The 18,758-nt window shown below is 52.6% G+C and overlaps 6 protein-coding genes across 6 annotated transcripts; 2 read left to right on the forward strand and 4 right to left on the reverse strand.

Moving 5' to 3' along the window:
* Window positions 1-72: 72 nt before the first annotated feature.
* BO79DRAFT_197631 (uncharacterized protein) lies at window positions 73-2,687 on the forward strand (the record flags this gene model as incomplete). Its single annotated transcript, XM_025681281.1, has 4 exons — window positions 73-365; window positions 425-502; window positions 798-1,400; window positions 1,456-2,687. The coding sequence occupies 4 exons, from the start codon at window positions 73-75 to the stop codon at window positions 2,576-2,578; spliced, it is 2,097 nt and encodes a 698-aa protein (XP_025538314.1). The 3' UTR covers window positions 2,579-2,687.
* A 21-nt stretch (window positions 2,688-2,708) lies between these two features.
* BO79DRAFT_209860 (WD40 repeat domain-containing protein) lies at window positions 2,709-5,085 on the reverse strand. The gene has a single exon (XM_025682687.1). The coding sequence runs from the start codon at window positions 4,866-4,868 to the stop codon at window positions 2,907-2,909; it is 1,962 nt and encodes a 653-aa protein (XP_025538315.1). The 5' UTR covers window positions 4,869-5,085; the 3' UTR covers window positions 2,709-2,906.
* A 487-nt stretch (window positions 5,086-5,572) lies between these two features.
* Window positions 5,573-7,838, forward strand: BO79DRAFT_151115 (Kelch motif domain protein; the record flags this gene model as incomplete). The annotated part of the gene is made up of 3 exons (XM_025678638.1): window positions 5,573-5,786; window positions 5,858-5,944; window positions 6,022-7,838. 3 exons carry the CDS (start codon window positions 5,573-5,575, stop codon window positions 7,836-7,838), a joined length of 2,118 nt encoding a protein of 705 aa, XP_025538316.1.
* A 350-nt stretch (window positions 7,839-8,188) lies between these two features.
* On the reverse strand, window positions 8,189-9,047 carry BO79DRAFT_256530 (putative DNA repair protein Dds20/Mei5; the record flags this gene model as incomplete). Its single annotated transcript, XM_025686197.1, has 2 exons — window positions 8,189-8,305; window positions 8,388-9,047. The coding sequence occupies 2 exons, from the start codon at window positions 9,045-9,047 to the stop codon at window positions 8,189-8,191; spliced, it is 777 nt and encodes a 258-aa protein (XP_025538317.1).
* Window positions 9,048-9,270: 223 nt separating this feature from the next.
* On the reverse strand, window positions 9,271-12,117 carry BO79DRAFT_197641 (ubiquitin ligase complex subunit HRD3). Its single transcript, XM_025681282.1, has 4 exons — window positions 11,998-12,117; window positions 11,793-11,930; window positions 9,800-11,722; window positions 9,271-9,734 (listed from the first exon to the last, which is right to left on the reverse strand). Exons 1-4 carry the CDS (start codon window positions 12,038-12,040, stop codon window positions 9,337-9,339), a joined length of 2,502 nt encoding a protein of 833 aa, XP_025538318.1. The 5' UTR covers window positions 12,041-12,117; the 3' UTR covers window positions 9,271-9,336.
* Window positions 12,118-12,712: 595 nt separating this feature from the next.
* BO79DRAFT_31283 (DNA-directed RNA polymerase II core subunit RPO21) lies at window positions 12,713-18,484 on the reverse strand. The gene is made up of 5 exons (XM_025689058.1): window positions 18,273-18,484; window positions 18,043-18,199; window positions 17,908-17,978; window positions 12,977-17,847; window positions 12,713-12,920 (listed from the first exon to the last, which is right to left on the reverse strand). The coding sequence occupies exons 1-5, from the start codon at window positions 18,399-18,401 to the stop codon at window positions 12,905-12,907; spliced, it is 5,244 nt and encodes a 1,747-aa protein (XP_025538319.1). The 5' UTR covers window positions 18,402-18,484; the 3' UTR covers window positions 12,713-12,904.
* Between the last annotated feature and the right edge of the window lie 274 nt (window positions 18,485-18,758).

Consider the following 18,758-nt stretch of genomic DNA (forward strand, 5'->3'; position numbering starts at 1 on the left):
TTCTCCACTTCATATTGTTCTCCAGCCATCTAGATTGCTATAGCATTAACCTAATGTTGCCGGCGATAAGATATGAAACGGAAAAATGACGCCGTACCGGAGGCCATGGTGCAACGATGGTCTCGACCGCCCCTCTCCTGCCGCTTTTGTCGAGCGAAGAAGCTGCGCTGTGATCGTACCCAACCTTGTTCGAATTGCGTTCTGAGAAAGGTACCTTGCGAGTATACAGGTCAGGGTCCATCGGATAGTTCGGACGAACTGCGGGGAGCTTATCTATCTGGCAATCAGCCCACTGCTGCGTCGGTCTCCACACAACAGCCTGCACCAACTATACCACCCACCTATAGCCAGACTACAACTGCTGCGTGAGTGGGTCCCAGAATTTGGGAGTGTCATTGTAATTCTTACTGACATCATTGGAAAGAGATACGAATGATATCTTGAGTCGGGTCGCAAGGCTAGAAGAGGCAGTCTTCGATCGAATTCATATTCCCCGGGGTGAGTTATAACTAGCGTGTTAGAATCGTCGTCACGGGCCTGGGATCGTCCCGAATGCTCACCAGAGATGACACTCAACCTGGATGGTTATCCAAGAGCCTCAAACTAATGCAGATCTAGATCCGCCTGGTAAAGATACTGGTGCCCAGGGCATCAACACAAACCAGGGCTTGGTCACAAGTGGTGTATGTATTTCCTACAAACTCTTGCTTTCGCGAGCTGAACATTCCTTAGGCACGAGGCTCGAGCAATGGATGTGTCACTCCGCTAACATTATTACCCCTATCTTCATTACAAAGACGCATTGCTGATCTCTATGACTGCATGCGTGATACGAAGAGCATATCCAGGTGTCTTCCCCCATGGACCCAGGCTCGCCAACTATTAGACCACTTCAACATAGTCATTCAGCCAACATTCGGGGTCTTCCATATCCCATCCACAAAAGAACTATTAGATGAAACATACAGGGGTATACTCGAGGGCGAGGAGCCAAGCCCCACTGTCTTGGTACTGTTCTTCAGTATCTTCGCTGGGGCTGTTCTGGTTGCAACCCCAGAACTTCTGCAGTTGCTCAGCGCAACAGAGGCAGAAGCCAAAGCAGCCTTCACCACATACGCGCGTTTAGCTCTCTGTATAATCGACAACCCGATCAAGCCAATACCGCCATCGACAACTGCTCTTGGAGCCATTAGTGCCTTGTCGCGCGTTCTCTTCCATGCGGATTGGTATTCCCACAAAGCCCAAACACTCAGGATCGACGCAATATGCATGGCCCGATCGATGCAAATCCATCTGCTAGACACAGCTCAGAAGCAAGACGAAAGAAAGCGTTCGGGATACAATGCCATCGAGGTCGAGGTACAGAGACGAGCATGGTGGCACCTCGTTTCCTCTGACTGGTAACAATCACCTTCCCCATCCTCATAACCTTCTCAATGCCACTAACAACCATAGGATCACCGCATTCTCGCAAAGCCCACAAGAAGGCACCTACCTCATCCACCCAAATCAAATGAAAGTAAACCATCCCAGCAACATCGACGACGAATCCTTAACCCCCACAGGACCAGCATACAGCTTCCCCCTCTCAGTCCCAACCTCCATGTCCGTTTTCATCTTCAGAATCCAGTACGCAGAACTATGCCGCGAAATCATCGACACCCTAGGAATGACCCTTCTTGAATCCTCCCAACCCGACTACAAAACCCTCCTCGAAATCGACCATAAATTCCACACCTTCGTCCAATCCCTCCCAACCTTCCTCCAAAACGACCCTGCCAGCATCCAAAAAAGCCAAGAGATAACCCAACAACGACCCTACCTCGCCTGGCAACGAACCGTCGCCCATCTAAGCTTCCACGTCCGCCTGTGCCGCCTGCACCGCCCCTACCACCGCGAAGGCCTAACGAACCCCAGATACGCCTACTCCCGACTGACCTGCATCCGCTCCGCCCAAACGGTCCTCGACCTTCGCCGCACGCTAAAAGACACAGGCGTTCTCGCCGGCTTCAACCCCTCCGATTACAGCCTTGTTATGAACCACGTTTTCTTCGCCGCCATGGTCCTGGCCACGGACGTCTCTATGAAGCCTACCGCTCCGGGCGCAGATACCCGCAAGCAAGAAGTGTTGGATGTTATCCATGTACTGGAGAAATCGCAGAATGAGTCGGCTTCGCTTATGGAGGCTATTCGGAAGAATACGCAGACGTTGTTGTCTATTCTTCAGGAATCTCAGAGGGAAGTGCCGCAACAGGCAAGGTCGCCTGTGAGAAACGATAGTATTGCTGTGGCTTCAGGATCGGGTGGGACGATGTCGAGCGCTGCTCCGTCACAGTCCCGGCCTGTCGGGGTGGATGAGAACATGACAAGTGCGGCGGCTAGCGGACATCTTCCTTTGACGGACAGCATGCCGGGCTCTGGTCATGAAGACGAGGACCCAATGTGGAGCGGAGCAAGGAGGAATAGCTGGGGTCAGCTGTGGTCTGATCTCTTCAATGTGGCGCCGGAAATGGACGGCCTGCAGTGGGATCTGCTGTTGAATGATTCTGACTTGCCCTTCCAGTCGGAATTTTTCTGAAGGACTAGCCGCATAGCCCTGGTTGACTATGTGCTGGCCAGCTTCTATCCCTTCTAAGACGCAGGAGCGAAAAGACGAGCAGTTATGAGTATGCGACTTTCTATACAAGAATCCTGACAGCTATTATACGGTCAAACCTAGATACAAACGCCAATTACCAATAACACCCCTTCCATCCCATGAATCCGGATATGTGCCCCCAATGTACTGAACACCGATAGAACCAATGATATCTAGACAAAACCGGTCTACGATACCGAACCCGAAATATAGTCATCGAAGAAGAAAAAATAACAAGACGAGAAGAAATTGCTGATGACCAACCAGTTTACCGAATGGTCATGGATTTGGTCATCTGAGCCTTGCTACCAACACCACCCTCCCGAGAGGCCGCAGCGCTGGTTCCAGGCTTGCGCTCGAAGATCTTCCAGAACTTCAGACTCTCGTCAGCGGCTGCGGTGGCCAGGAGTTGCCCATCTGGGCTAAGGCAGCTGTGCAACACACGGGTCTCGTGGGCAGGAATCTCGACGTTCCGGACCAGAGTGGGATAACTCCAGATGCTCAGCGAGTTGTCGGGGAATCCACTCGAGCTGACAATCTCGCGGTAGTGGTTGCTCCATCTCAAGCTGGTGACCTGGGAGCCGGTGTCGATGCTGTTCGTACGAGCACCAGTAGTAGTGTTCCAGAAGTGGATGTGACGGTCATAAGAACCTCCACCGGTGGCAAGTAGGTTCAACTGCCAGGGGCACCAACTGAGGGCCTTAACGGCAGCACGATGGTTGGTCTTGGTGAACTTGGGCGCGCTGAGAGAGCGAGCATCCCAGATATTAACCAGATTATCGTTACCACCGGTGGCGAGCTGAGCACCATCGGGTCTCCACTCCAGGCCACAGACTTCAGAGGTGTGCGAGACCAGCTCGGCAACCTTGTGCTGTGCGATGCGAACATCGTGGTTGAATACCAGACCACTGCGGGCACCGGTAGACAATGTGTGCTTCGACCAGCCCATGACACCTACACGCGAGTCATGGCCAAACATACTGCGCAGCTTGGTTCCTTCCTCGACATCCCAGATTTGGACTTCACCAGTTCCGAGACCGACACCGACATAGGCGCCATCACCACTCCACTTTACACTGCTCACGTAGGTGTCAGGTGCAGTCTCCAGCAGGCAGCTGACCGACCCTGAGTCGGCAGACCACACGTAAACATTGCGCTCCAGGCCAATTGCAACCTGGTTTCCAGAGCTCCAATCCAGCAGATTGAGGTAGTAATCGTCGAGGAGACCAGGGGCGTCCAGGACACGCTCAGGAGCGGTTTGGACACGTCGGCGGAACTGAGCGGACTGAGATTTGGCGGGCTTGAGAGGGCGGTTGTACTGAGCGCGCAGATCAATGGGCTTGGAAGACTCTGGGGGTGGCGGCTTGAAGGCCAGGATACGAGTATTCAGATTGACACCACAGGCATCTGCCAAAGATGACTCGTACGCAACAGCATCCGGTGCTGGCTTGGTGTATGAGGTCGTTGGCTCGTTATCCTCGAGTCCAAGGCTTTCCAGAGCTGCAGTGATGTCTTCATCTGTTCCGCGGCCACCAATGTCGAAAGCACTCGCGGCATTGGCAAGGACGGAGGATCCATCGCTGCTACTGGTCTTTGGTCGTTGGCTTTCCTCTGGCTTGGCTGTACCAGCAGTCACAAGTCCCTCACTGGCAGTACGGTTCGGGATGAATCTGTCACCTGCGTTGTGGGGAATGCGAACGGTTGTCTTTCCTGACCTCGTAGTCCGAGTGGTGATCTCCTTCCTAGGTGCTTCCTTCCTCGACACCTCCTTCTTGATAGCCTCCTTCTTCGGCGGTTCTTTCCTGGCCACTTCCTTGGTCACCTCCTTCCTCACGACCTCTTTCCGCAGGCGCTCTTTGGTAGGAGTCTGTGATGAAGGACCAGTGCCAGTCAAGGCCCATTCTGATACACCCAGCTCAAGGTGTCTGGGAGACTTGCGCGTGCGAGCACGGGCGATGTTGGACTTGGGGGATTCGCGGTAGTTGCGGGCTGTCCTCGAGACAGACTTGGCGAAGTATGAAGAGAGGTTACCACCATAGACAGACTTTCCATGCTCCTTGCCCGATTCTTGAGCACCACAGGGAGGTGTGAATGGGGAGGAGTGGTTTGACGTCACACTTCCTGCGCGAGTGCGTGGTGAAGGCGTAAGGGGCATGCGGCCACCAGCCGTCTTAGTGGAGAAGATCCCATGGTGAGTCTTCACGGGAGTCGAAACTGTAGGTGTAGCCATGCTGATATATATTTAATTTTCGAGAAATAGGGGAGGGTATCGAGAGAGAACAGCCTTCAAGGTCCGTTTGCAGGGCCAATCCCAGTCACGCTGGCTTGGTCACAGGGACGAAGAAGACCTAACTGCGATACAGTAGTATTGAATGCAGGCAGGGAATACCAATCCCACGCAATATGGTATGCAATTAGTAGCAGATAAATGGCAAAGAACAAGGAAGATGATGAAGAGGAGGAAGAGGAGGGGACGGGGGTGAAGGAGGAAAAGGGAGTAAATAAAGGATATAGTTCTGCTCACCCATGGCAACGCCGGTTACTGGAGGTACGGCTGCCCTAGTCCCGTTTAGGTTAGATTGCCACCTGACATGCGGCTCTTCCCTTTTCGGCGACGATCGGCTTGGCGCTTGCCGTTTCTCCCCTTTTCATTTTCCTTTTTTTCCCTCTTGCCGCTGACAAGAGACGTGGGGTCACTGCGATCAGCATCAGTATGTGAGGAGAGTGTGTGTTACTACTGATTTATCTTTTGATTCACCATCTTTGCCCTTCGGTTATCCTCCTTTTCTGACCCCCTGGGCCCGTCTTTACTGTCGGACCCTAATGGCGCGGCTATCCTCCACTACCGCCAGGAATAGTAACGCTTCGTCGCCCCTTTCGCCGTTCCACGCTGACCCACCGCGTTGGACCGGGTCGTCCAGGACTCCTAACCCGATGACTCCCCTCTCCTCCACCCTTCAGAGACCGGCGTCCACATTCCTCATGCCACCTAGTCCCAGTGATGGTCGCCGTAGTGGCGCGGATTACCGCCCAAGCATCCGCAAGGCACAAGGCCATGTGCCAGCCTGCTTGGTCAATGCTTCGGTGACGTATTGCAATAATGACCAGATCTACGCTTTCGGCGGCTTTGATCAGTACACGGATGAAGGTGCATATACTTATTTCTCATACTGTTCATCGTTCAAGTCTAATACTAATGCTTCTTACTTGCTAAAATAGTTTACAACCACGTCTTGCGTCTGAATCTCAATACTCTTCGGTGGGAACTGGTTGATAACTATGGTGACATTCCCGGTGTCCGCATGGGTTAGTTTCCCCACATTTTTGAATACTTACGATAAGGAAACGCAAATCGTACTAATTCAGACTCTCAATCGTTGTAGGTCATACGGCTACCCTCTACCAAGGTGATAAGTTGATTGTTTTTGGTGGAGAAAATGAACACCGCGATCATCTATCTGACGTTGTCATCCTGGACATCTCAACCTCTACCTGGACTCAGCCGGAAATCCATGGACCGATCCCCCGAGGAAGGGCTCGCCATGCTGCCGTCATCCACGATGAGAAGCTTTTCATCATGGGAGGAGTAACCGGAGAGAACAATGTGATTCTCGACGACTTGTCATATCTGGACCTGAAAACCTGGACCTGGTCTCGCACCTGGAGATTCACGGCTCGTTTCGACCACATCGCCTGGGTTTGGGGCGGCCGCCTCTGGATCTTTGGAGGGCTCGATCCTGACATGGAACGTACAACGGATATCTGGTGGCTGGATCTCAAAGGCATTCCGTCTCTTGGAACGGCAACTTCACAAGGTACCGTGGATTCCCCAGCGCCAACCAGCAGGATTACTTATAGTCCAGACGCTATGTTTAGTAGCCCCCCGCAGCAGCTTTCGGGCCGGTCCGGCAGCTATGCAGCGAATTCCGGGAGTGTTCAAGTTCGCAATGGCAATCGTCGGAAACCGATCGCTCCGGGCGCCATTTCTTGTCTTCGGTTCAAGTCCGGCCCTCACGTTCCTGCACTGTTCTCTGGCACTCACTTCCAGGCCTATGCATCTGGGGTGCTCCTGGATCTGATTACTCCGTCCGAGACAGTGCGTACCTATGAGTGCAACCTGTCATCACTGGATCTGGACGCTTTACGTTGGCAGCGGTTGGCTGACGGGCAGGAAATCTTCAAGCCGGGCTTTAGATGGCATTATTGCACTGTGAACGCTGACGGTACCAAAGCGTGGCTTCTTGGTAGTAGCCTCGACACCGGTGCCACTCCCGGAAATAGTGATGAGAATAACATGAGCGAGGTACTCTGCATTGACCTTGAGAGATACGGCTTGCTGGGAAACGAGCTGTCTGCCTTTTCGCCCAGTCAAAGCCGAACGTCGCTTTCCGAACCAACAGGGATGGGCTCTTTGTCCGGTTTAGGAGCAGACCTTTCGGCAGCGTTTGATCAATCACCAGAGTCCGGTAGCGGTGCAGACTTTATCATTACCGCTAATCCAGACGATCATGTAGACTCGGACGATGAGGCAGATACCCCCACTTCACAGTCGGAGCCAGCCTTCCTCTCCCCCAACACGCCTACTTCGCCTCCGATTCATGTGCACCGGATCATTCTGCAGCTGCGATGGCCCCACTTCAAAAGGCTTTATTCGGCTCAAATGGCTGAATACCATGCAAACAGGATGCACATCCCCGAGCCGTACTCAGTTGTGCGTGCGTTTATCTACTATCTGTATACAGATAGCATCGCCGGTCATTTGGAGTTTTGTTCCGATATCATCGACGTTGCGGGAATGCTCGTCATGGCGAATTTGTACGACATGCCTAAGTTGCGTTTACTTTGCGTCAATCGCCTTAGCCGCGAATTGGATGTAGAGAACGCTGCAATCATCTGGGAGCGTGCAGGGCGCACGAACGAAGAGTGGCTGATGCGTCGTGCCGCTCAATTCTGCCTTGCCAATTGGGGACGTGTTGTTCGGACCGATGGCTTCAAGTCTCTAAGCCGGCAGAGTTTGATCGATTTGTGCGAGGTAGTCGACACTGAGGGTCGTATTATTGCCGGGCCCGAGCTGGAGATGGTTGGAGCTTTCGGAGAAAATAAGGATCCGAAGCCTTCCCAATTGGCCCTGAGCGGTGCTATTGCTGACAATATGGAGGACATTGATGGTGATGATATTGATGGCATGGACATCATCTAATGTTGAGGAAGACTGTCTGGATAGAGCTTCCTTTCTTTTCTTTGTTCATTTTGTGTTATGGACTTTTCTACAGAGCAGTTACGATACGGGATGGCGTGAAACAGGCTGAGAAAATATGTATGGGCCAGGATGGTATTTTGAGTTAGGAGTTTGCAAATTGCGGTTACGATAGGGAGTATTTGCAGTATAGCGTTAGCATAAATTGATCACTTGCTTGTTTTATTCATATTATAGCTGGCTTTTCATCATCGGCCTAGCAAGTAGGCTGCTCTCCCAGATATATAGACATACAGCAATCACATCAATAGCATCTCCACCACATCCACATCAATACAATTGACCCAGTAGAATCACACCCACCTCTGCCCCTCCCCATCAAACCCAATAACCTTGAAATCAATCCCCATCGTCTTCAACATCATCCCGATCGTGAACTCTTCCTCCTCTTCCTCATCTTCTTCCTCATCCTACCACATATATAATATCAGCACATATCCAATCCACAAAACACCAACCAAGCAGAAAAGAAAAAGGATAGTTAAGACAAACCTTCTCCTTACTCCCACCCCTCTCCTCATGATCATGCCCATTATCATTATCACCATCCCCCCACCACCCACCACCCCCCTCACTCCTATTCCGTTCCATCCCCTTCCACCCCCTCACACCCCCCATCCTCACTACCCTCTCCCTCGCCCCCTCAAACACCCCCTCCGCAACCCTTTGCCCCACACCCCTCCACTTGACAATCAACTTCTCTAGTTCCTCATCGCGGTGGGATCCCTCGATGCGATGGGCCTGAGTAACTGTTTCTAGTTCGGTGCGGAGAGAGAGGAGTCGGGATTGGAGGTGCCGGTGGGTGGTGCGGAGGGTAGAGAAGGTGGGGTCTTCTTCTTTTTCTGCTTTTTTCTTTTGCTTTTCTTTGGGGGTAGGGGTATTTTTGGGGGTGGGTTTGGGGATTGGGGTGGTGAAAGATGAGGGGTTGGGTTTGGGGGTGGCGGGTGTTGTGTCTTTGGAAGATGAAGAGGGTGTGTTTGTGGTAGTTGCGGTGGTGGTAGTATCTGGGGCTGATGCTGATGCTGGTTCTGGGGCTGGTCTGCGCAGAGGCGATTTGAATGGTTTAGTGAGCGTTGATGAGGGTGTTGATATGGTGCTCGTGTTTAGACGGCGGCGTTTGGGATTGGGGGTTGGTGTTTGGTTTGGGTTCATTGTGTGTGTCTTTCTCATAGTCTGGTTTCTTGGGTTCAAGAGGTTCAATGGCTGAGCGAGGTATTGGTATGCAATTGGGATGGATTGTGGGATGGTGTAAGTATGAACTTGAAGAAGTATGAAGTGGAAAGTAAATATGCTTATCGATAAGACGAGTCAGCTGATAAGATAAGATACTCAGTCAATTCTCTACATACTCGGTAGATGGTAACTAACTAGGAAGGTATCATTCGTGTACTTAAGCTAAATCAAGCATATACATTACTGCGAAAAGCACAATTCTATATCATTAATGACCTACCGCCCCAGCAAGCCAATCATTGAATCCCGGCTCGCCCGGGCGAGGAAACATTCCCCGATCATTGTTGGCATTGCCTCCTGCCGCCGCATTCGCGCCGCCGTTGTCGTTCTGACGCTGGCGGTTGCGCTGCTGTCTCATATACACGAGGACAAGCAGCGTCGCGGCAAGACTGAGAATGAGCAATCCCTCCAGAAAGCTATCATCGATATCGAGCTCCAGCTCGTCGTAGTAGCCGTCTTCGCGGTGGTCGTCCAGGCGATTGCTCGACATGAGTTCGTCCTCCTCGTCCTGTTTGTACATCTGTGCGCGGAAGGCGGCCTCTTCTTCCTCGTTGTTCTGGATAAAAGTAGCGATGAATTCCTTCAGGGTTCGATGCGATCTCACTTCTGCGTTGGTGTGTAAGTGTGGCTGTTCGGATCTTCTCAGCGGGAATGACGTTGGGGTTGCTTACCTTCTTCCTCCTGGATGGGATTAATGTCTCCGTTCGTTAGCCAGTTCCAGTATCCCCGCATCCGCAGTTTAAGCAGACTGAGCTTCACGGGCAGATACGCCTCGGAGCTAGTCTCCAGCGCGAGATCGTAGTATCGCTTGGCCATGTGGAAGTCTTGGTCCACGGCAACACCATTCTCATGCATCCATCCCAGGTTCCAGTACGCCTGTGCGCTGTAGTGCACCTCGGCTGCGGTGTGGTAGCAGGTCGAGGCCTTCTCCGCATCCGCAGTAATGCCCATGCCCGTTAGGTAGTAATCGCCCATCTTGAGCAAGGAGTCGATGTTCGCCTGTTTGGCGGAGCGAGTCCAGTAGATGAGAGCCAGCGCCGCATTCCGCAGCAGAGCTGGTCTGCTCTTCTTGGCTCCTGGAAGGATGGTATCAATGGCGAACAAAGACCGCTGCTCATCCAGCAGGAACGCAACATTGGACTGCGCATGCTCGTAGCCCTGCTCCGCAGCCATCAGCGCCGGGATGAATGCCCGTTCCTTGTCTCCGTTCTCATATGCGGTGTTCGCTTCCTCGAAGGATGAATGGATGACTTCCGCCCGTTCGGCGACCATCTTGTAGTAAGACGCGGCCATTCCGCAGTGTCGTTTCCGCCCAACCCCATTGTTGGACAGTTCTGCAAGGTAGTAGAAGGCCTCCATCCAGCCCCAGCGCGCAGCGAGTTCGAAATAGCGGGTGGCGGTCTGGACATCCCCTTGGTCCAAAAACAAGGCACCCAGTCTCGTTTCGGCGGCCGGGAAGTCCTGCTCGGCCGCAGCCTTGAAGTATGATGCAGCTCTGAAGGCGTCTGGTGTGACGCCATAGCCATGCAGGTACATCAGTCCGAGCTCATGCTGGCAGAGCGCATCACCGTTCGCGAGTCCACGCCTAAACCAAGTCTGGGCAGTTGCAAAGTTCTGTTCCACCCCCTCGCCCCGCAGGTACATCATGCCAATATGGCCTGCTGCTTTCGAAGCCAGCTTCTCAACACCAACAGGATGGTTGGGGTTCACCGACCCGTCTTTATTCCAGTACCGCTTGGTGACCTGTCTGAAGTAATTCATCGACTTGCGGAAATTTCTAGGCAAGCCGCGGCCCCCTTCATAGTGCATCTTGCCCAGGCTGAAAGTAGCCTTCAGTTCGCCCTTTCTCGACATCAAATCCAAGTACTCCAAGACGTCTTCCAGGCTGGCTTCCGTGCTCGAATGCGTTCCATCGCGCGCAGGTGTCGATACACTGGCGCCTTCACCATAAACACCACCCTCTTCGTCCGCCCAACGGTAGGACTCGCGGATCATGCTATTGCCACCAGGCGGTCCAGATCGGTAGTAATCAATAGCCTTGTCGGCCACCTTCTTGTAGTAATAAGTCGCTTGGTCGCAATCTCTAGGAGCCCCGATTCCAGCGTGGTAGCGATATGCGAGGGTCATTTCCGACTTCGTATTGCCCGCTTCGGCCGCAAAGGTGTGGTATAACAGGGCCTTGGCCTGGTCGCGCTCCACAGCACCCCCAACACCCGTTGCATACATGAACCCAAGCATATATTGTGCCGTACCGTTTCCAGTCGACGACGCCAAGGTCTGGTACCAATGGAAAGCCTGCTTGAAGTCTCTCGGGTGGGTGAAGTTGCCGTAGAAGTTCATTTCCGCTAGGAGGAAGATTGCATCGGGGTTTTGGTCCTCCTGCGCCGCAATCTTGAGTTCGTTCGCAGCCTTTGCAACATTTGGATCGAGTTTCTGCTTGTGTGTCCCATCCGGCTGCGGTCCATTCATGAATAGGATCCGGAAGGCTTCCTGGGCGTAATGCCAAGTGTATCCCAGTAGACCGGACGGTTTCTCGTGAGTGACTATGGGGATTTTGCTTTCTCGGAGGATTCTAAGGGCATTTTGGACGTGTTCTATTGGTACATCAAGAATTCAGTTGTTAGCAAGGATGAGTGCGCTGGCGTCATGCACAGGGCTGCTCACCGTGTCCCGGTAGGCTGTTAGAGCTCTCGGGCCCGCTCGAGGACTCAGCATGTGCATATGATTCAGGAACGACATCTGTTAAGGGTTCTTGTTTGTCGGGCTGTCCATTATGTTCAACCGCAAGCGCCTGCAGAAGCACTGGAAAGTGGTGCTTGGAGGTCAGTAGCTATCGCGTGATGCGGCTAAGCTCCACAGTGAGACTCACGAAGCGCCAACGGCAGGAAACGCCACAGCCACCAGTTCTTCATGTTGTGTGAGAGAGATGAGTAGGAGTGAACAGTGAGAGGCGCATGGCGACTCTGTGCTCAAGCTTCCGATAAGTAAGAGAGGGGGGAGGAGCTGACAGTGAAGATGAGCACTGGAGACTCGGGGGAGTTGCTTGCTCGGCCCCGATGCGGAACGGGCCACCTGGCGTTGCGGAGCTTCATTTCGCCGACGTTCTTGGCTCCTTCACTACATTACCATCTAGACTACAAGTACATCTACTACTACTCTTGATCACTACATGGCACATGTGTTGGCAACCATTTTCATTATTATTGACCTCCGGTCTCGTCCATAACCCATCTGCAGTCGTCTGTGTACAAAGCATAGGGATACTGATCGATCGCAGCAATACACGCAATAACTCGTCCTCGATGCAAACTCAGAGAAAACAACACCATCTCCGGAGAGGACCATCGTATTCTCATAACCGAGTCATGGTCCACAAGCATCCTCAAGTCTAAACGCTTGGTAGTTCAATGTGCAAAAAAAAAAGGGGGAAAGAAAGCAAGCAAAACACAGAATATCACCAACCCACAAAACCGTTCGCAATTTCAGCAGGCTGGCTCGAAAAAAAGAAAAAGTAGGAAAGGAAACTAATACGGGATAATAAGGGGATCGACCTGCAGGCTGACGCAAGAAGAGAAAAACATACAGTTTAAAAACGGATGGGTGAAAGGGAAAGGCTACAGGCGCCCCAAATTCTGCATGAAATAACCAACCAATTCCGCAACATACAATGCAAGATGTTTTTTTCTTTTGTTCCTCTTAGAGGTCGTCTGGGAGGTAGGTGATAGTACAATGATACAGCGAAGGTCAGAAAGGAGCAAAGCAACCATCTTAGGATTTCACTGGCGTGGAGATCTGCATGCTTGGTTAGTGACCAAATGATATTCAATCGTTGCTCATGAGTGACTTACGTAGGGCTGAAAGCCGGCGACGTCGGGCTGTAGCCAGGAGACGTTGGTCCTCCAGGTGACGTCGGCGAGCCGGCAAAGTTGGGAGATGTAGGAGAATACGTCTGGGGGCTCGTAGGAGACCACCCAGGCGAAGTAGGCGTGTACTTAGGTGAGGTAGGAGAAGTGGGTGACAGATGCCGGCCAACACCACCAACAGCAGGGCTTGTCGGGCTGTAGCTAGGCGAGGTTGGGCTAAAGGCCGGTGAAGCCGGGCTGAAACTGGGTGAAGTAGGACTGTAGTTCGGCGACGTCGGTGAGAACCCTGGCGAAGTTGGCGAGTACGATGGCGACGTGGGAGATGCCTGGCCATACGCAGGAGAGGTAGGAGAGTATGCTGGTGATGTCGGAGCAAATGACGGACTCGCTGGGGAGAACCCAGGAGACGTCGACATGAAACGAGGACTGGTGATAGCCATACCCGGTGACGTGGGAGAATAACTCGAAGTCGGGGAGTAGCCAGGCGACGTCGGGTTCGCGCTGAACGGACTGCTTGGGGAATAGCCAGCTGGGCTTGTAGCTGCCGGACTGAACCCGCCTCCAAAGCCGCCAGTAGGCTGGTATTCGGTGAAGCCACCAGGAGTCTCGGCACCGGCTTGGCGAATGGGAGAGAAGTTCGATTCGGGGTCGGGAGTGCCGATGTAAGCACTCTCCTGCATAGGCGAGCCCGTGTCATACTGAGTAGCAGCGCCGTCGGAGATGATGGCATCCTTGGCGCCGATCGCTCCCATAACACCGAAGCGAGCATTGTTCGACACGACAGTGTTCATGAGGTTCTGGTCAAGGTAGATATCGAACTCTCCGGTACCAGCAGGAGCCATCTGGCCCAAAATAAGGTTCTCAGAAACACCACGGCAATCGTCCAGCTCTCCGAAAGCGGCCGCTTCCAACAGAATCTCGACGGTTTCTTCGAACGAACAACGCATGAGTGCACCGTTATCAGCACGGTTGATACCGTGTCGAGTGACGGGTGTCAGGTAGCCTCGTACAGTCATGACATCGACCAGCAGCGCCAAATGGCGGTGGTTGACATAAGAACCGTCGAACGCAAGCACCTGGGTCAATTCGCGAAGAACAGCTGTCCGTGCGGCTTCGATACCAAACACCTCGAAAACCTCGATAAACTGGTTGGAGTACGTGCGAGTAGCATCGACACCGGGGATTGCCAGAACCTCACCCAAAGACGAGCCACTTGTTTCGAGAACCCACTCCTTGCAAAGCGGGTCGGTCTTGCTAGCGAACAATGATCCATCTTCCAGAACTCTGACCTTGCTCTTCTCGTTGATGAACGCCCGCTCGACGCCGGGAACACCACGGAGGGTAAGAGTGTCAAGGAGATGCTGCTCCAACTTCTTAAGCGTAACATCGTATTCAATGTCGTCATCCTCCTCGTCCTCCTTGTAATCCTGGACCTGACGGATACGGATGACCTGCTCATCGGCGTTGTTATCACTGAAGATGACAGCGATATCCTTGGGGTAGGCAGCCTTGATCCTAGAAGCGACATCCTGCACAGTGAGACCCTTATCCAGAAGCTTCGGCCGACTGAGGATAATACGGAGCAACCACTTGGACTGGCGCGACGCATCATCCGTGACATCTTCGGGAATGATGAAGTAGGACTCGACCATATCCCGATCGTTTTCGATGACCGTAGTCTGGATATCGGGATCGTAGTAGATCTCGGTTGCTTCCGTAACGGAACGCAAGCTTGTGTGTTCGACAGCGCTACGCAATTGTTTGGCACCCTCCTTGTCAAATGACCGAGCAGCTTCCTGGTAAACCGTCATAGAGGGCGTCTTGATGTTGGTAGCGACGTTTAGAATTTCCTTTAGACGAGGAACACCCAAGGTGACATTCTTGGACGAGACACCAGCAAAGTGGAAAGTGTTCAGTGTCATCTGCGTGGCAGGCTCACCAATGGACTGAGCAGCAAGCACACCAACCATTTCGCCAGGGTTGGCACCAGCCTTGGCGAATCGGCTCTCAATAGCTCCAATAACATGCTGGAATGCCAGCTTGTTCATGGAGTACTCCGTAACCAATCTGCGGAACGCGAGACGGCTGCGAAGCTGGGCCTTGAAAAGCAATGTCGCGTTTTCCTGAGCTTCACGCGAAATGATATCATTTCCGCGAACCACAAGCAAACGATCCAGCAGAGAACGCACTTGAGGGATGACCTCAGCGGGATGAAGATCGCTGATGGTACCCTCGCGGATCCTGAATGTAGTTCTGGCGGTTTCCAGAATACGCTGCACATTTATCGGAAGCTGCATCATCTCCTCGTCTTCCTTTGCTACAGAGCGAAGGAACGCACGATCCTTAAGAAGATCCTCCCATTCTTCATCCAGATGTCTCTGGACCTCGACATCACCTGCGATTTCGTTGGCCTGCTCCAGTACCTCTGGTCCTAGGGTGCGCTCAGGATCCATCAGATCGACACGGAAACGATCACGGAATTTGTCATCCGAGCACTTGATGATGTCCACCCGCTGGTTCTCGATATGAGCACCATCAAGACCATCTTCTCCGTAGATGAACTGGATGATATCACCCAAAGAGTTCCGAACAGTGCCATCATACTTGACCATAACTTCTTCAAGAGCCTTGACCAGCTTACGTTGGATGTAACCAGTTTCAGCGGTCTTGACAGCGGTATCAATCAAACCTTCTCTACCAGCCATAGCGTGGAAGAAGAACTCGGTGGGGGTCAAACCACGCAGATAAGAGTTTTCAACAAATCCACGGGATTCGGGAGAGTAATCGTCCTTGGTGAAGTGAGGCAAGGTACGGTACTTGAATCCGAAAGGAATACGCTTTCCTTCGACTGACTGTTGTCCGACCACAGCAGTCATCTGGGAGATGTTAATAGTCGAACCCTTAGAACCGGAACGCGCCATCTGGATGGCGTTGTTCAGATCCTTCAAACTCTTTTCGGTTTCGCTACCAGCCTCATCACGAGCGTTGTTCAAAGCACGAGACACCTTACTCTCGAAGGTCTCACGGACGTTCATACCGGGTAGAGGCTCGAGAGTGTTGTCAGTAGCACTTGCAGTAATCGACTCGACCTCCTTCTTTCTGTTGCGCACACAGTTCTCAATCCGCTGGATTGTAAGCTCATCGGGGATAGTGTCACCGATACCAATACTGAAACCGTGGTGCAGAAGCCAGTAGTTGACAATTCTCTGCGCACCATTGAAGAAAGCAACAGCCGTACCATGACCATACTCGTTAAAGATAGTATGGATGACACCACCACCGCTAGCACCAACAGTCTTCTTGGACAACATACCATACATCAGTTGACCGTTGTGGATAAGAAGACCACCGTCAGCCAGAGGCGAGAACTTCTCAGAAAGCGGCGAGTTATCCTTGTCCACACGCAGAAGGTTAAGACCAGAAGGAAGCGCCATACTGATCATCTGCTTTCCTGTCCAGCGAGGTCTAGGCTTCAGAATTGCCGGGGGAGGAATCACCCCATCCCAATCAGGAACCCACATCATGATGTTCATAACTTGATCCTTGGTCAAGAAGACATCACGCCGGCAAATCTTGTAAATACCACACAGCGTATCCTGCACGATACCCATGAGCGGGCCGTTTCGCTGGGGAGACACGATGTTCATGGGGACCAATGCCAGTTGACTCAATTCCGCGCGCGATTCCTCGCTCTGAGGGACGTGCAAGTTCATCTCATCACCATCGAAATCGGCGTTGTAAGGGGTAGTGACAGACAAATTCAACCGGAAAGTGGAATAGGGCATGACGCGAACACGGTGACCCATCATGGACTCTTTGTGCAGAGAGGGCTGTCGATTGAACAGAATGACATCGCCGTCCATGATGTGACGCTCAACCTTCCATCCGTACAACAACTGTTGACCACCTGCTCTCTTGGCATGACGAAGATCAATGCGCTCGCCATTGTCTCGGACAATATACCGAGCACCCGGGTGTTCGTTCGGACCGTTCGAGACCAGAGTCTGCAATTTCTCGATGTTGTAGGGTGTGACAACCTCGGGATAAGTCAAGGTTCTCGCGATACTCTTCGGAACACCGACCTCCTCAAGAGACAAGTTGGGGTCACCAGTAATGACAGTACGTGCAGAGAAATCCACACGCTTACCCATCAAGTTCTGTCGTAAACGACCCTCCTTACCCTTCAAACGACTCCGAATAGCCTTGACTGGGCGATTCGACTTCTGCATGGCCTTCGGCTGACCAGCGATATCGTTGTCCATATAAGTGGCGACATGGTACTGCAAGAGCGACTCGAACTCGCGCACGACGTGCTCTGGGGCGCCTTCCTGCTCACAGCGTTGAACATTCTGGTTGGCTCTGACAATTTCAGCCAGCTTATATGTCAGATCATCCTCACCACGCTGGCCGCTGGTGCTGCCGCCGACAAGCACACTGGGACGAACAGGAGGAGGGGGAACCGGCAAGACGGTGATGATCATCCACTCAGGACGGGCATAGTCATTGCTCAAACCCATGATACGAACGTCCTCGTAAGAGATGTTACGGAAAACGTTCAACGCAACCTGCGGGGTGATAACCTTCTTCTCAGGTTGCTGCATGTCCATCTCGTCCATCATCTTATTTGGCTTCCACGTTCCAACAAGAGTGATACCTTCCTTACGAATCTGAGGTTGGGCATTACCGCAACCACCGTGCATCCGAACGGGTTTGGAGTTCTCTTTCGAGAAGGGCTCGTCATCGTCCGGGGGAGGGTCGGCTTCGCAGATAAGGACGTCTTTGGACAGTCGCCAGATGTGGTCGAATCGTCTCTTGGGGTCTCGCATGCGCAGGGCTTCTAAAAACTTGGGGTCGGACTGGTTTCATGTCAGCAAATATGCCGTGATAGATTTGCCATCCCATAAGGGATGACTAACCGTATTGGCTTTGATCTTGCCACAGTTGTGGCAGACCGTCTCAAGCAGCTTCTTGATCTTAGTCAAGAAACCTGGAGCAAATGTTAGCAAGCGTACAATATGAGACTAAAATCCCCTGGCTGGCCGACAACATACCAATATGATAAACCGGTGTGGCAAGCTCAATATGTCCGAAATGACCAGGACACTCCTTCTGGCCTTCCTCACAAGTTTCACAGTTCCATTGCCGATCGATTGTTCCCAAGCGTGGATCGTTCAAACCCTTTGTGCGCGGCCGTTGCCGTTGATCATCCTGTTTGTTGTGTTACCGCGTTAGCGTTTTGCCACGTTCAGTCGGTGTGGGCGGCACTTGAGGAAAAACAAACCATCGTCTCCGGATATTCAACATGGACCACACTCATCCGCTTGATCTCCTCGGGTGAGAACAAACCAAACTGGATCTCCTTGATGGTGCGCAGAGGCGCCTTGGAGTAGGGAAAGTACACGTTCGCCATGATGGTGGTTGGTGTCGTCGGTTGATCGTTCTCCGAGGGTATGCGATGATGACGGAGTCGAAATATGACCGAGCAAGACAGAAACTGACGTGTCGGAAGCACTGATCTATAGACAGTCTAAATGGGCTGAAGCGATGATGCAAATGTTTGCGAGCAAACTGGCCGGCCTAGGCCTCTGGCAGCCCTTGCCACGAGGGCGCCTGCGACCTTATCCACCGACTGCGCGAAGCTCGAAAAGGGCGGGAAAAAAGAGGGTCACGGTCGATCTTGGCGATATCTCCAGCTCGGAAAGTGATATCGCGATGCAAAGCGCGATGGTCGGGGTTGTTGGGCGATGGACAGGAGGCGTGTTGAGGT

This window comes from Aspergillus costaricaensis (assembly GCF_003184835.1).
Source record: "Aspergillus costaricaensis CBS 115574 unplaced genomic scaffold BO79scaffold_21, whole genome shotgun sequence".
NCBI classification, from domain to species: domain Eukaryota; kingdom Fungi; phylum Ascomycota; class Eurotiomycetes; order Eurotiales; family Aspergillaceae; genus Aspergillus; species Aspergillus costaricensis.